Source organism: Plasmodium chabaudi, assembly GCF_900002335.3.
Source record: "Plasmodium chabaudi chabaudi strain AS genome assembly, chromosome: 2".
NCBI classification, from domain to species: Eukaryota; Apicomplexa; class Aconoidasida; order Haemosporida; family Plasmodiidae; genus Plasmodium; species Plasmodium chabaudi.
In genome coordinates, this window is record NC_030102.2 from 144,987 (window position 1) to 159,636 (window position 14,650).

At 24.6% G+C, this 14,650-nt stretch overlaps 5 protein-coding genes across 5 annotated transcripts; 3 read left to right on the forward strand and 2 right to left on the reverse strand.

Annotated features, from left to right (window-relative positions):
- Nucleotides 1-964: 964 nt before the first annotated feature.
- PCHAS_0203100 (mitochondrial carrier protein, putative) lies at nucleotides 965-3,291 on the reverse strand (the record flags this gene model as incomplete). The annotated part of the gene is made up of 11 exons (XM_016798566.1): nucleotides 965-1,039; nucleotides 1,129-1,182; nucleotides 1,273-1,326; nucleotides 1,418-1,488; nucleotides 1,603-1,782; nucleotides 1,890-2,195; nucleotides 2,382-2,437; nucleotides 2,538-2,608; nucleotides 2,745-2,876; nucleotides 3,071-3,138; nucleotides 3,276-3,291. 11 exons carry the CDS (start codon nucleotides 3,289-3,291, stop codon nucleotides 965-967), a joined length of 1,083 nt encoding a protein of 360 aa, XP_016653067.1.
- A 1,299-nt stretch (nucleotides 3,292-4,590) lies between these two features.
- Nucleotides 4,591-7,675, forward strand: PCHAS_0203200 (secreted ookinete protein, putative; the record flags this gene model as incomplete). The annotated part of the gene is made up of 4 exons (XM_016798571.1): nucleotides 4,591-6,897; nucleotides 7,080-7,281; nucleotides 7,447-7,528; nucleotides 7,633-7,675. 4 exons carry the CDS (start codon nucleotides 4,591-4,593, stop codon nucleotides 7,673-7,675), a joined length of 2,634 nt encoding a protein of 877 aa, XP_016653068.1.
- Nucleotides 7,676-8,174: 499 nt separating this feature from the next.
- On the forward strand, nucleotides 8,175-9,772 carry PCHAS_0203300 (conserved protein, unknown function; the record flags this gene model as incomplete). Its single annotated transcript, XM_739293.1, has 6 exons — nucleotides 8,175-8,426; nucleotides 8,641-8,830; nucleotides 8,907-9,069; nucleotides 9,186-9,315; nucleotides 9,456-9,530; nucleotides 9,668-9,772. The coding sequence occupies 6 exons, from the start codon at nucleotides 8,175-8,177 to the stop codon at nucleotides 9,770-9,772; spliced, it is 915 nt and encodes a 304-aa protein (XP_744386.1).
- A 540-nt stretch (nucleotides 9,773-10,312) lies between these two features.
- On the reverse strand, nucleotides 10,313-10,834 carry PCHAS_0203400 (conserved Plasmodium protein, unknown function; the record flags this gene model as incomplete). Its single annotated transcript, XM_739294.1, has 1 exon — nucleotides 10,313-10,834. The coding sequence occupies one exon, from the start codon at nucleotides 10,832-10,834 to the stop codon at nucleotides 10,313-10,315; it is 522 nt and encodes a 173-aa protein (XP_744387.1).
- Nucleotides 10,835-12,172: 1,338 nt separating this feature from the next.
- Nucleotides 12,173-14,167, forward strand: PCHAS_0203500 (mitochondrial carrier protein, putative; the record flags this gene model as incomplete). Its single annotated transcript, XM_016798586.1, has 9 exons — nucleotides 12,173-12,215; nucleotides 12,402-12,651; nucleotides 12,766-12,920; nucleotides 13,045-13,112; nucleotides 13,254-13,337; nucleotides 13,436-13,507; nucleotides 13,673-13,797; nucleotides 13,885-13,939; nucleotides 14,021-14,167. 9 exons carry the CDS (start codon nucleotides 12,173-12,175, stop codon nucleotides 14,165-14,167), a joined length of 999 nt encoding a protein of 332 aa, XP_016653069.1.
- Nucleotides 14,168-14,650: the final 483 nt, after the last annotated feature.

Sequence of the window (14,650 nt, forward strand, 5' to 3'; positions counted from 1 at the left end):
AATTTTTTTTTTTTTTTTCATTTCGATATTCATAAAAATTGTTATTTCACAAACTATATAAATCTATGTGTTGGTTATTCATATGCTAATCGTGTGCTAATAAAATTAAAAAATTATAATTAAAAAGTATTAAAGACGAAAAAAAACATCATAAAAAGTTGATACACAAAATTAGCTATGCAAAAAAAAACTATACACACATTTTCATTTTTTTACATGCACATCATACAAATAATTTTTTTTTACATAGCCATAAAAAAAAAACGACAATAAATTTTTATTCATACTAAAATTTATTAAATATCTAGCGATTTTAAAAATTCATATGTGTATGGGCAAATATATAGGTAAAATTATTTTAACATAATATAGATATAGTAATTCCCTAATTATTTGATTAAAAAAATGGGAAGGAACTTACGTTTTATTAGATAAATTATTGGCATAGTATGTATAATTGTGTAGTCTGACTTATTTTATTTGAAAATTTACACCATTTAGTTAATGCATATACAACAAAAATAAGACACGAAAAAAAAATATGTACGTGCATATAATTGTTTAAATATGCAATGAATTTTATGACTGTGTCAGGTAAATATTATTGGACATGACTAAAATTAATAGATATAGCAATTTTTTATGATAAATAATAATACTTATTAAAAACACATAAATACGTGCATTTCTATCTTTGTGTATATAGAGAGAAAGAGAGAAAAAGCTGAACAAGCGTAATGTGCTTATTTTATTTTTATATTCAAAAAACAATTTAATAATCTTTTAATATGTAATTAGTTTGGAAAAAAAATATTAAACGCAAATGCATGATTATGCGAAGCGACAGAAAAAAAAAATAGAATGGTCTTTTTAATAAAACAAAAATATGTACATATATAATGAATAGTATATGTATCCTTTTGTTTGCTAATTAAAGTAAAATTCAAAAAAATTAATATCTTTCTCAAACATATTCGTCTGGTTCCTGATCAACTAGTTCGTCATTTTTTGAGGCGTCTTTTGGCATTAAAGCAATAATCTGCATAAGTCAAAATAAAAAATGTTTAAAGACATGTGTGTATGTATGCATATTTATATGAATAAGTATATGCTATTATGTTTTATTACTATTAGTTGAATTCCGGCTACTGCTAGTCCGACAGAAACATTGGATAGGTGACTCTGATCATGTGAGAAAAAAAAACATGGGTGTATAAAGACCTGTATATATGTGTGTGCATATAGAACTGTATATATGAAAACTATATTTACCTTCCAGTGAAAATTACAAAAAAACTGGCTAAATGTTGTATCCCTACAAAGAGTCTTCGAATAATGAAAAAAATAAAAAATAAATATAGATAAATAGCTATATGTATGTAAAATATTATTTATCAGTTGTTGCTATTAATGGTACCGGTATATGTGATTGAGATCTGTCCAATATTGAATAGTGAATATAAGGGGCCATTATTGTATTTAAGCATGCTAAAAAGGTTATTATAAAACAATAAAAGGATTATATGAGGTGAAAACAAATAAATTTTTTTTTGCATTAACCATTCATATATTTTGTAGCATTTTATATATATTCAAACTAACTTGATAAAACTACTTTAATTGTAAGAACTTTGTCGTATGAGCAATTATTTGAAAATTTTTTATATAAAAAGCAATTCAGAAACTTATCAACCGATTGTATTATTAAATAGTTATTTATTCCTCGAAAAAACCCATGCATTCCATCATAAACATATGTAAAGTGAATTATATCTTTTAGGTCTGAGAAAGAGGGAAATGAATATACATATGAATTGACATCAACTATAGAATTAAATTTGGCTATTCTTATTTTTGGTATAATGATATAAAGGGATGTGTGCCATTACTTTGTAGTAAGGATTTTGTATGATCTTCAAAAATAATTAATTTTGTTGAAATGTTTAGTAGCGGATATGATATTATACAACTAATATATTCATAAAAAGTATGATAAAATGACAAATGGAAATTGTCTTTTTTTTTTTTTTTTTTTACAAAATCATTTTCATCCTTTACAAAAATCATATGCTTAACAATGTTGAAGTTTATATTATCGCCAATAAAATTATTTGAATTTTCTTTTTCACTAAGAAATCGACTATCACGAGCTGCTGTATCTTTTTTATCAATTGTGTCTTTTTTTTTGCCCCTTCCTGAAAAGAGAAAGCAGAAATAAAACGTATGGGCAATAAAACATATGGAAAACCTAACTGAGCTGTAATGAATTCACACCAACAAAATTGGTACACTCCATTTTTATGTAACTTATCATGTAAAAGATAAAAGTAAATAAAGTTAATTATAGGCAAAATAAAGTAGCTTCTTTTTTGTTGTCTTACTAAGTTTTCGAGATATGTAAAAATGGATATTCTCCAAAAAATAGTATATTGATTTCCTGTAAAAATAAGGCAAGCAATATCCGTATGCACATACATATACATAAGCATGTATGGACAATATGAAATGCGATTTTAATGAAATTCTCATCTTTTTACTTTGATACTAGATGCGCCACCATGGGGACCAGCCCACTGTATAATCCCGTTACCCCTTCATTGTTATAAATCTAAAAAAATTTCACAAATTTCACAAATATAAAACAATAATAAGCATTTTCTTTGATATACTATATACTTGGACAAATAGCTAATTTTTTAAAATATAATAATAATTTTTCGTAATAAAAAAATGTTGTTTATTACCTGTTGTAAACTATTGATAATATAAATAATATATGTTTTTATATTCAAATTGTTGACATGAATTGGCTGGTTGTATTTAATGTGATCATTGCTGACGTTCAAATATTTGTATAATATGCTTCTACATTGAATCTGAAAAATTTTAAAAATAAAATGTTAACTCCATTAAAATTGAGCTAGCCATAATATGTTCATGTATGCATGAGTTTACAAACATATATTCGCTATTTAGTTTTCACATAGACAAATGATTATACTATTTCTCTTGCTCATATATGCAACTTTAATTATCTATTCATTTATGCTTATTAATTTTTTGTTCTAACATTGTATATGGGATAAGAAATTAAATAAAGGGGGGAAATACCTATATCAAATTTTGGTTTTTCGTCATCTATTAAAAAAAACATATATACATTTAGATAGTAATAATAATGCCATCAAATTTATGAACAAGTCATGTAAAAAAGTACACCATGCATAATCTGAAAATATTAATAATATGAACATATATATCCGTTTTTAATTTACATTTTTGTATTAGCATTTTATGAGCAATTCTATGTTTTATGTACTTCTAAGGATGTTTTACAGGGAGTCTTGTTTCTGATTCTTCTTGCTTCGTTTTCTTTTTTTTAGCGTTTTTTTAATTAAGCATATATTCAAAAAAAAAATATATGCATTTAAGAAGGTTGTAAGAAAGGATATTATAAAAATGAATGATAAAAAAAACGATAATCAAATATGGTCATCTTTACTTCAATGATACAAGTATAATGAACAAGTAAACGAGGGAAAGCTATTTATTCCCCTATTTTACATATGTTATACAAACAATAGCTAATAAACATATAAAAATTTATGATATATAATTGTAATAAATAAACTAACAATTAAGCAAACCGAACAAATTATAATACAAATGTATATGCGATATAATCTCTTTTATTTCGCATATTTTCACAAAACTAAAATGATAAAAAATATAGAAATTTTGTATTAAAAAAAAAATAATAAAATAATAAAATGGAAAAGAAAAATATGTAAAAAATTATCATACATATATATAAACAAAACCTTTAGCTACATTCTTTTTATGTTTCCTTTATTCATTTATTGGGAGGTGTAACAATTATCCGTTTTCTATGTATCATACTTTTTTTGTAATATACAAACTCATACATAAATTATTTCGTATACTCAATCAAGCATACAAAATAGCTATATAATAAGGAAATTCTTTGTACATTCTTACCTATACATTTATGTATACAAATAAAAAAAAATTATGTATAACCATACACATATATATAATAAATATACATTTTTTACATGTCATGGTCATATATTTTTTGTAAAAATTATTAACAAGTCATACAATAGGGGGAAAAAAAAAACAAAATTTGCAAAATATGTAAATCGCTATTTTGTGTGTATTCATGGCGAGTTATTCATATATGTTCATTGCAAAATAATATGGAGCACAAAATATATACATACGTATTGTATAATAAATACATTTCATATATGCAATGATATATTTGGTTAATCCTATTCTTGTTTATTTAATTATTGTTCTAATTTAATAAAAAATATTTGATTTTTTTTTTTTCTACAAAAATATATATTTGAAAATATGGTTAATTATTTTTAATTCATAGTACAAAAAGGAAAAAATAAAAATATTTTGAGAGTGATAAAATATAAATAAAAAAAAATAAAAAAAACAATCAAATTTAAAATACATAAAGAAAAATATGAAAAGTTAAAAAGTTCAAAAAATTAAAAAGAAAACGAAATCAAAAAACGAAGACGAAGAAACAAAAAAAAGAACAAAAGGGGAAAGATGAAATTTGTTTTTATATTTATATTTGCAATTATTATATCAATATTCTCTAGTAAAAATATAAAATGCTTTAATGATGTAAATTCAAATGAGCAAGCAAATGTACAAGAGCAAAATGATAAGGGGGATGGCAGTACTTCGGCGCAAGGAAACCAAAATGCTGATGAAATGAATGAAGAGCATAACAAAAAAGAGGGCAAGGTAAATGAAAAGGATGACAAGCAATATGATGCCGAAATGGACTCAACGCATAATAATGACAATGATATGATGGATGAGGAATTATATGATTATGATAATAACGATCCTTTCGGAAATGACACAGATTCCACAAAGGATGATGAAGAAAAAGACACATCTCTTCACAATGATGAACAAATGGATAACAAAGAAAATATGAATAAGCCTGAAAAAGGGGAACAAAACAATAATACTGAAAATGAACTAAAAAAAAATCCAAACGGAAAAGGAAATGATGAATATAATCAAGATTTAATAAAATTTGAAAAAGAGTTTAGAGAAGTCGATGAAGATTCAGGTGATAATATTACAATGGAAGATATTGGTCTAAATTTGAAAAATGATGCTGATAAAAATATGAACAATTCAGGTAAAAATGATGACCCAGCTAGCCAAAATGAAAATGCACACAATAAACAAAGCATAAACAAAAATAACGAAACAGAAGAAAATCATGATTGGAAAGGAAAAGCATATGCAAAGGAAAATATCCCACATGATTATAAAAACGAAATGTTACTTGGAAAAGAACATGAATCAATAAAATATTTTTTTGAAATATTAACTGAAATATTTATTATAATAAAATTAGGTGTTATGCATAGATTTACAAATTATTTAATTCCATTAAAAAATATAATAATTCATAAAACTTTAAATAAAATAGAATTTGTATTCACAACTATATTATGGTTACACAAGTTAGGTAGTGAACATTATCGAGACACATATGGCTTTATGTTAATAATATTATTCGTGCTAGCTTTAAAATATATAATAAACCAAGCAACTTTTAAGATTAAACAAAAGAAAGAAGATGACAATGGTGTATTTAAAAATAAAAGCAATGAAAATATATATATTGAAAATTTATTAAAAAGAATTTTGTATAAAGTTGAAAGAAAAGCTGGGCTCGAATTTGAAGATAACAATAATATTGATATATTACAACATATATTAGAAAATACAGATAATTTATTAATAAACAGTAGTATAATAAATAAAGAAAATAAAACTATATATACAGATATGACATCGAATATAAATAATATAGGTGTGTTTACATATGTTTCTACACAAGCTTTAAAAAAAATTAATTATAAAACAGATGTTATAATTAGTGAGCTAACAGGAGGTAGAGGTCATGATTTAGGAGATATTCCAGATGATAACAAAACAGATACTTATAAAAATTTATCAATCAATGAATATGAAGAATATGATATAAATAAAATGAAAGAAAATTTTATAAATTATAATGAATATGATGAAAATTATATTAACAATAAATTAGGATATAACATGATGGATAATCATAATGACTTTCAGGACCTTGCTACAAATTTTGTAAAAAAAAATAATGATTATCCTTTTCCTAATGGCAATAATAATATGATTAGAGTAGATAACATGATATATGGTGAACCTGGTGAGGAAGAAAGAAATGATCATATAGGGGATGTAGTAACTGGTTTAGAAAGCCATATAGATAAAAATATTAATGACAACATTGAAGGAAACAATATTAGAAGAAGTATAAATGGTTCGAGTAAAATTTCTGGAAACATATCCCCTTATTCGACAGGACATGTTGGAATGTATGGCGTAATGCCTAATGGTAAAAATAATAATTCGAATGAATTTGATGAAAATAATATGCATTCTTTTCATTTGAAAAAAGCTGAAGAAGAGAGCCCCAATTCACCATTTATGAATCCCTATTTAAATGCAAATCAAAAAACAGATTTAATAGAAAGTAACATAAATAATTCAATGTTAAATCATAATGATAAAACAAATAATACTAACGGAATTAATAATTTAGTAAATCCAAATGAAGAAATGGATAATATTACTCCACCTCCATATATATATAGCCAAAATATTAATAATAATATAAGAGGTTCAAAAGAGCATATAAATAATTATCCCCCTAATTTTATGCATAATAAAAAACCATCAATTCCTTTGAATGAAAATAGTTCAATTCGTAGCAGTATTCAAGAAAATTCTAATTATCTTATTCAGGGTGGAGAACCTAATAGAGGCCCAATAGTACCTGACATGGTCAGAATAATATAATCGAAAAATTAACATATGTGTATATCTATATGTTTATGTATAAAGCTATGTCAACCTCTTATAGCTTTACAAAATGTAGCTCCCTATTTTTGTTACATATAAATGTTTTCTATTGATATATCTTTATGTGTATTAAATTTATAATTTTCTTTTTTTTTATATTTTAGAATAACGAAGAAATAATGACAAATACCAATATAATTAATAACTACGAAAACCGACCAGATTTACCTGTCCAGTCACCAGATTTAGTAAATAATTTATCAAACAATAATGGCGCTTTTTTGAATGAAAGAGAAAATGGAATACCAAATTTAGAAAATGATAATTTTATGAATAAGCAAAATACCTTTCCTAACCTTGCACCACGTAATGAATCTATTTTTATAAATCTTCTATACATGTACATATACTCTTAAATTTTATAATGACAAATAAAAAAGCGAAAGCATTGTGAAAAAAAGTATTCACCAATGTTCGAAATCGTGCATACATACATATGCTATTTCTTTCTTTTTCATTCCCTTTTGGCAGCCCCCTTTTCATATGTGACTCCACCACAACAAGGCACCGAAAATATATCAGCACGGAATAGCAAATACCTAACTCAAAGAAAGTAAGAGCTTAAATAAATTGCATTAACATACATCAAGCATATATTTGTTATTTATCTATGCGCTTATCTATTCATTTATCCATGCACTTACTCACCATTTTTAGGGAACGGCAACAAATAGTCGCGACAAAATCACCTTTTAATTAACAATTTGATTGATTATATATGTGGCTTCACTGATATTTAATTTTTTGTTCTAGCTGGTTTTATTATACAATAATTTTTATTGTATATGTTTATTATGTGCATCCCTAATTTTCAACAACTTAAAAATGACCATTCCGTACATTTATGTCATTGATTATTTAGTATCCTATTTTTCAATTTCCCCCATGAGCATATGTATGCATATATATATTGTATACATATGCATACTTATATTTTTGTGTAGTTTCTTTTTTTTGTTTTGCGCATATATATGCTTATTTTAATTTTTTTTTTAATTTATAAACACTTTTCATTTTGAATTTGATATAACATTTTTTATATAAAACATTTCTATTAATTTTTTATTGTATTTCTTTGGATATATTTATAATCATGAAAGTAATAAAAAAAAAATAGCTAAATTTATAATTCAAGAAAAGGTATAAAATTATTACAAAGTCAGGTAATAAAGCATCGATAAAAAGGTGTAGAAAAAAAAATGTTTTCAAGCATTAAAATACATTATAGGTATATAACTTTACGAAAATGTATAAATAAATATAATATTATAGAAAATCATATTTTTAATATACGTTGTATCAATTTTCATAACACAACTAATCATCAAAAAAATGTAAATGAATATTTTGACTATAATGAAGATTATAAATTATTGAAAAGGCTTCAAAATAGCGATTTACTCGATGTGCTAGATATAAAGGACGATAAAGATGGCTTGAAAATAAAAAAGGTACTGATATTTGTATTAACATGTGCATATAGCTAGCTGCGAATTTTTATGTACTAACAAATTATATATACATTTATATGTGTATTGTGTGGGAGTGAGATGACCGCAAGCCCAATTTGGTTACTGCCAATCCATGCACATCCCAAAGCTTCAGACACATATATTTATTTATTATGACACAATTATCGCTATTTGTTCATATTTTTTATTGTAGAAATATCTTAAATTGCTTAGGGCATACCATCCCGACACCTATATGAAAGAAAAAAATGAAAAACGAAAGAAAATGAAAGAAGAAATTTTTATTCAAATATATACCAAATATAAAAATTTTAGTAACCAATATGATATGCATAAGCCAAGCGATTTTGATGAGTCTATATACGAAAATGAGGAAGATAAGGGTAATAAAAAAAAAAAAAAAAAAAAAAAATAGCTATCTAGCTAAATCTACATTTTGTTCATATTTTTTTTTTTAAGAAGAAAGATTAGAAAGATATAAACGATATTCTGAAGGGAAAAGAAATGATATTAACACCAAGAACATTGAACTGTACATTTTAATAACAATTTTATTAATATTTGTTACAGTTTTTTTAATATGTGCATATCTCCCTTTTAATGCGAATCCCACAAGAGAAGAGTATGCAAATAAAGGAATAAAAATTATGCATAATTTTTAGCATATAGACAATTTTATTATCTTTTCTCATTTGATTACTGACTTATTCCATATGGTATTTTTAATTTTTATTTCAGACTTTGCGAAGATGCTGAAACATATGAAAAAGTGCAAATTGTTTCATGCTTTTACAATCCAATTATGAAAAGATATGAATATCTTTCATCAGAATATTTTATTCCTCCTACTCCACAGCAATTATATTACGTTAGTAAAAAAAAAATTATTAAATATGAACAGTTCATAAATTTTAGAACATATTACCAATTAAAAAAAAATAAAATTAATATTTTATTTCAACCCTTTTTATAATGCTCTAATTTTATTTCCCCCCATTTTTTAAATAGTTTTACAAAAATAATTTCCCCGATTTGGATATAGAAGAGGATATTCTAAATATGAGACGTTTCGAAATTGTAAAGGTAGAAAAATAAATAACATACGTGTGTGCATATTTTGCAAGTTGATTTGTTTAATAATTTATTCTTTACTAATTTAGCAACTTAATTATTTATATATGCGAATGTTTCTTTATGTATATGTATATATAACTTTCTAGTTACCCAAAAACAGAGCGAAGAAATGCAGGTTGGTATATGATTTAAAAACAAACGAACTAATATTTTTAAAAAAAAAAATTAAGGAAGGAAATATAAAAACATGAAAGACAAATGAATACAAAAACACATTAAAAAAAAGTAACACATGAAATATTGTTATTATTAAAAAAATCATATAATGTAATCAATCAAATATAAAGCTAAGATATGCAAAACAAATCAAATTTAAGAAAATAATATTCTGCCAGATAATGACAAGCGCCGCATGCGCGTTTTATATATTGTTGTGAATTTATATCAACCAGACAACCTGTTTATTTGCTTTGAAAAGTAAACATCCTAGAATATGTAAATAGCTATTATATATATAGGCAATTTATATACATATATAAATCTCATATTTATGCTCTCAATGCATATATAATATTTAAAAGAAGCGAATTAAATTCATATGTGTTTTTGTCAATGTAAAGCATAACACGCTTTATGTTTGTTTTCAATTTTTTCAAATTTCAAAGCATATGCATAATAACCGAATGTGCTACATATACCATTTTTTTTTGTGTGTTTTTATTCAACCGATTTTTTTAATGTTTAAATAATTTGAAGTAAACAAAACTGCATAAATATAATATTTATCATGTTTAAGAAGCTTCTTCAGCAGGTGCTTCTGCTGCTGCTTCTTCAGCTGGGGCTTCAGCTGCTGCTTCTTCTGCTGGAGCTTCTGCTGCGGCTTCTTCAGCTGCTGCTTCTGCTGCTGGTTCTTCTGCTGCAGCTTCTTCAGCTGTTGCTTCTGCTGCTGGTTCTTCTGCTGCGGCTTCTTCAGCTGCTGCTTCTGCTGCTGGTTCTTCAGCTGGAGTTTCTACTGGAGCTTCTGCTGCGGCTTCAGTTGTTTCTTCTTTTGGTTGTTCAGTGGTTTCAGTTTTATTTTCAGTTTCGTTAGCTACTTCAGTGGTTGCATTTTCTTCAGCTTTTGGTGTTTCTTCAATTCTTGCTCTTTTTGGTGAGTTAGTTGGAACATCTACAACTTCAGCTGTTGTATCATTGACGTTTTTAGTTTCTTCTGCATTTTCTCCACTGACTACTAAATCTGGGATTTTAGCTTGATGCTTATCTCCAACATTTATTTTGCCATCAACTTTTGACATATATTTTCTTTTTGCCATTGTATCTATATATATTTGTTTATAGGTTTAACTAAAATTGATTTAAATTATACAAAGAAAGTATAATAAATTATAATATTATATTAAAAAAGGAATAATTACAAACAAATTATTGTATATAAGTATATACTACTTATTATATGCTTTAAAAGGATTTAAAAATAATTATGTTATATATTTTTTTAATTTAAATAGTTACAGAATTTCAAAGCTCTTTTATAATGTTATATTTACTTTTAGGTATTAATAATTTTTTTTAAAAAATATTTTAATTATTATAACTAAACGAATTAATAATATATTTTATTTAAAACAAGATAATTGGGATTATATTATTTTTTAAATACAATTGAAAGTAATTCAAAAAAAAAAATAAATCTAAAAAATTTTTTTAAATATTTTCTTTTTATATTTTTAAATATAGTATTTTTTTTTATTCTTAATTATATATATCATTTTTAAAAAAGCGATTTTATATAGCGTACTATGTATTTTTTTTATTTTCTTTTAACTGCATTTATTTTTATATATATATGTAGATAAGAATAAAAAATTATAGCTAAGCCTTTTCTCTATATGCAGTTATTTTTTTTAAAGCTCGCCCCCCGAAATAATAATAATAAATATAAGTAGTTAAAAATAAAAAAAAGAAAGCGACTACTAGTAGAATAAATAATGCAGCTGCAATGCTATACCAATATAAAATAAATATAAAAATAAATGAAAGTTTATTATATTCTATTTATTTATAAAATAATTTAAAATACTGTATGTATGCAATACGAGACCAACCCCCGTTTATTTTTTATAACTTTATAACTGCAATTAACTATAATATTTCTTGCTACCAAAAAAATATAAATAAAAAAAATTACTATATATAAAAAAAAATATATATTATATGCATATAATAATCTTTATATATAATATATTTGAAAGTAAGAAGAGGCCATTATTTTATTCTTATTATTGGCAGCCTTTATTCTTTTTATTTTATATTTTAATTAACAAAAAAAAAAAAAAATATCGCATGTATTTTTATTATATAATATTAATCGAGTAGGCATGCTGTTTTTATGACTTAATATTTTTTTATATGCAAAATGCCAAAAAATATGGCATAAAAAATGGCATAAAAAATTTCATAAAAAATTGGTACCCCTTCAAAATAGCAACCTTTTTTATTTTTCATTTTTCTATATTTTATGAACACTGTTTTTATTGCAATTTTGCCAAATTTATGTAAAATTTTGTTAATCTAAAATATGAATGAAAACAAAATAAAGATATTTATTTAATATGCGGTTTATTTGAATTGCTTAAAATTCGTTGAAAGGAATGGAAAAAAAACAACAGGATGTCATCGAAAAAAATGAATTAGGTACGTATTTGATATTAATAGGAATAACAAATATGTATATTTATTTGTACATATTTATTTGTACATATTTATTTGTACATATTTATTTCGTACGCATATAAGTTTACTATTTCATATGTAAGTCTTTCCTTTGTATATAAATACAATTTTAAAGCTGTTTCCATTTATTGTTTTAACTAATTTTAGATAGTAATAACATGACACAAACATTATATGGGTCTATAATAGCTTCAACAACAACTCGAATTATTTTATATCCTTTTGATACAATCAAAGTTAATAAACAAGTCTCTATAATTAAAAATAACTTGAATAGTGGAAGTAATATTACTCACCACCCTTCATGTTCTAAAAATATATTATCAACAAGGCAAGGTCCGTTCCTTTTCTCTTTTATATCACGATTTGGATTTAAAGGATTATACACCGGGTTCATGTATAAAAAATAAATCAAACTGAATGAGCCCCAACAATTTGTGAAAATTCCAACTTCTCATTTTTTAATATATATTAATTTTATACTTTTTCAATTTTATTCGCTCTTTCATAGCTTCTCGTCGCTCACTACCATCCCAGCAACGAGTTTTTACTTTTGTTGTTACGAATATTTAAAGAGTTTAAAATTTAATAAAAATATTAATGAAGAAAATAAAAATAATTTGGAAAGTTCGAGAGTTTCAAATTTTCTAAGTTATTGTTTTTTAGGTACTTTAATTACGTCTATTCCTAATGTTATATTTTCATAAAATAAAATTGTCTAGCAATAAATAAGTAATGCACATACTACTACCTCTATATATGTACATATTTTTATTTACAACCTTCTTAGCGATTTTCTCTGAAGCTATATCTTGCACTATATTCGTCCCAATAGACACTATAAAAGAAAGACTGCAAGTATGAAAAGGAAAGAAATAAAATGCATACAACCAATGTCCAAATTAATCGAAACAATGCTACTATTCATTTTTAACTCAATTCATGCCGTACTTATCTTGATTTTTATTTTTCACTTTTTACCATCACGCCCATACTAAGGCACAAAAATATTTGGGGCTAAAGGAATATCCAAGTTCATATCATTTGATAAAAAATTTTATTCACAAAGAAGGGATACCAAGAGTAATTATAATATGATTATTACATATTCATGCTTTATTTGCAAAAAATATATATTGCCATAAATAATATTATTTTAATTTTATAATAACACCATACAGCTGTATAGAGGATACACATCGACCTGTTTAACATATGGCCTTTTCTGTGGTTCTTTTTTCTTCTTACAAAATGTAAATAAAAAATAATTTAAAATTATATAACCAATGTGAATATTATTATGGTAGTTGCATCACATGGTAACTACATTCTATGATAACATATATATCTGCCAAATTACAAAGAGACAATATTCTTTAATTTATACTTTTTCTTTCACAAAATTAATAACCTATTAGACTGGAAACGATTTAATGCAAAATTTGAAAATCGAGCCATCCAATTTTAACAAATTTAGTCTAAATTTGGCTTCCTCTTTCATATCTGGAATAATCACTTCCCCCTTAGAAATAGTTCGAATAAGGTAACTTTATTTAATTCCAACACAAAACATATACATGTATGAGCTTGCGGCTGATCACAATATTTTTATCACTTTGTATTTTTATAGATTGCAACTGCAAGAAAAGGACAAAACATCCTTTTACTACAAAAACTCTTTTGACGTAAGGAAAAAAAAGAAATGCTTACCTCATCAAATGAGCTTATACATATACATATTTTTTCACCACTTTTGATATTTAAAGGGAATAAAAAGCTTATGGAGAGAAGGGCAAGGAGGGTTTTTGAATTTGTTCAAAGGAAACCTATACCGATGTTTTTTAGTTTGCTTAAGTATGAGTATGAATGTGACACTCATTGATATGTACAAAAACTTCGCATTAGCCAAATAAAATTTGTAATGCTTTTAATTTTTATATTGTTAATATAAAACAATAATAATAACAATATTTTTACATTATGATATCACAACCTCTTACACCTTATTTGTTTTATTCTTTTTATCGTTACATTATTTCATGGTATTTTTGCCGTTCTTTTTTTAACTATACAAAAATATACACTAAAACTCTCGTTAAATCGTACTAAAATAAACGAAAAAGCACAAACAAAAATATAAAATAATTCATATAAATATGTTACATATGGGTTACATTCAAAAAAGACTCACAATTATATAAATTCACACGAATGATTGTACCCATTTTCACACAAACACACACACACACAATTACATGAAATTCTCTCAATTTTATGCATGTTAATGCAAATGTAGGAAAAATTCCATAAATGACCTGAATTAGTCATAATTTTTTTTTGTTTTTTTATACAAAAGTTAGCTAGATAGCCAACACAATATTACTTTGCACTCAATT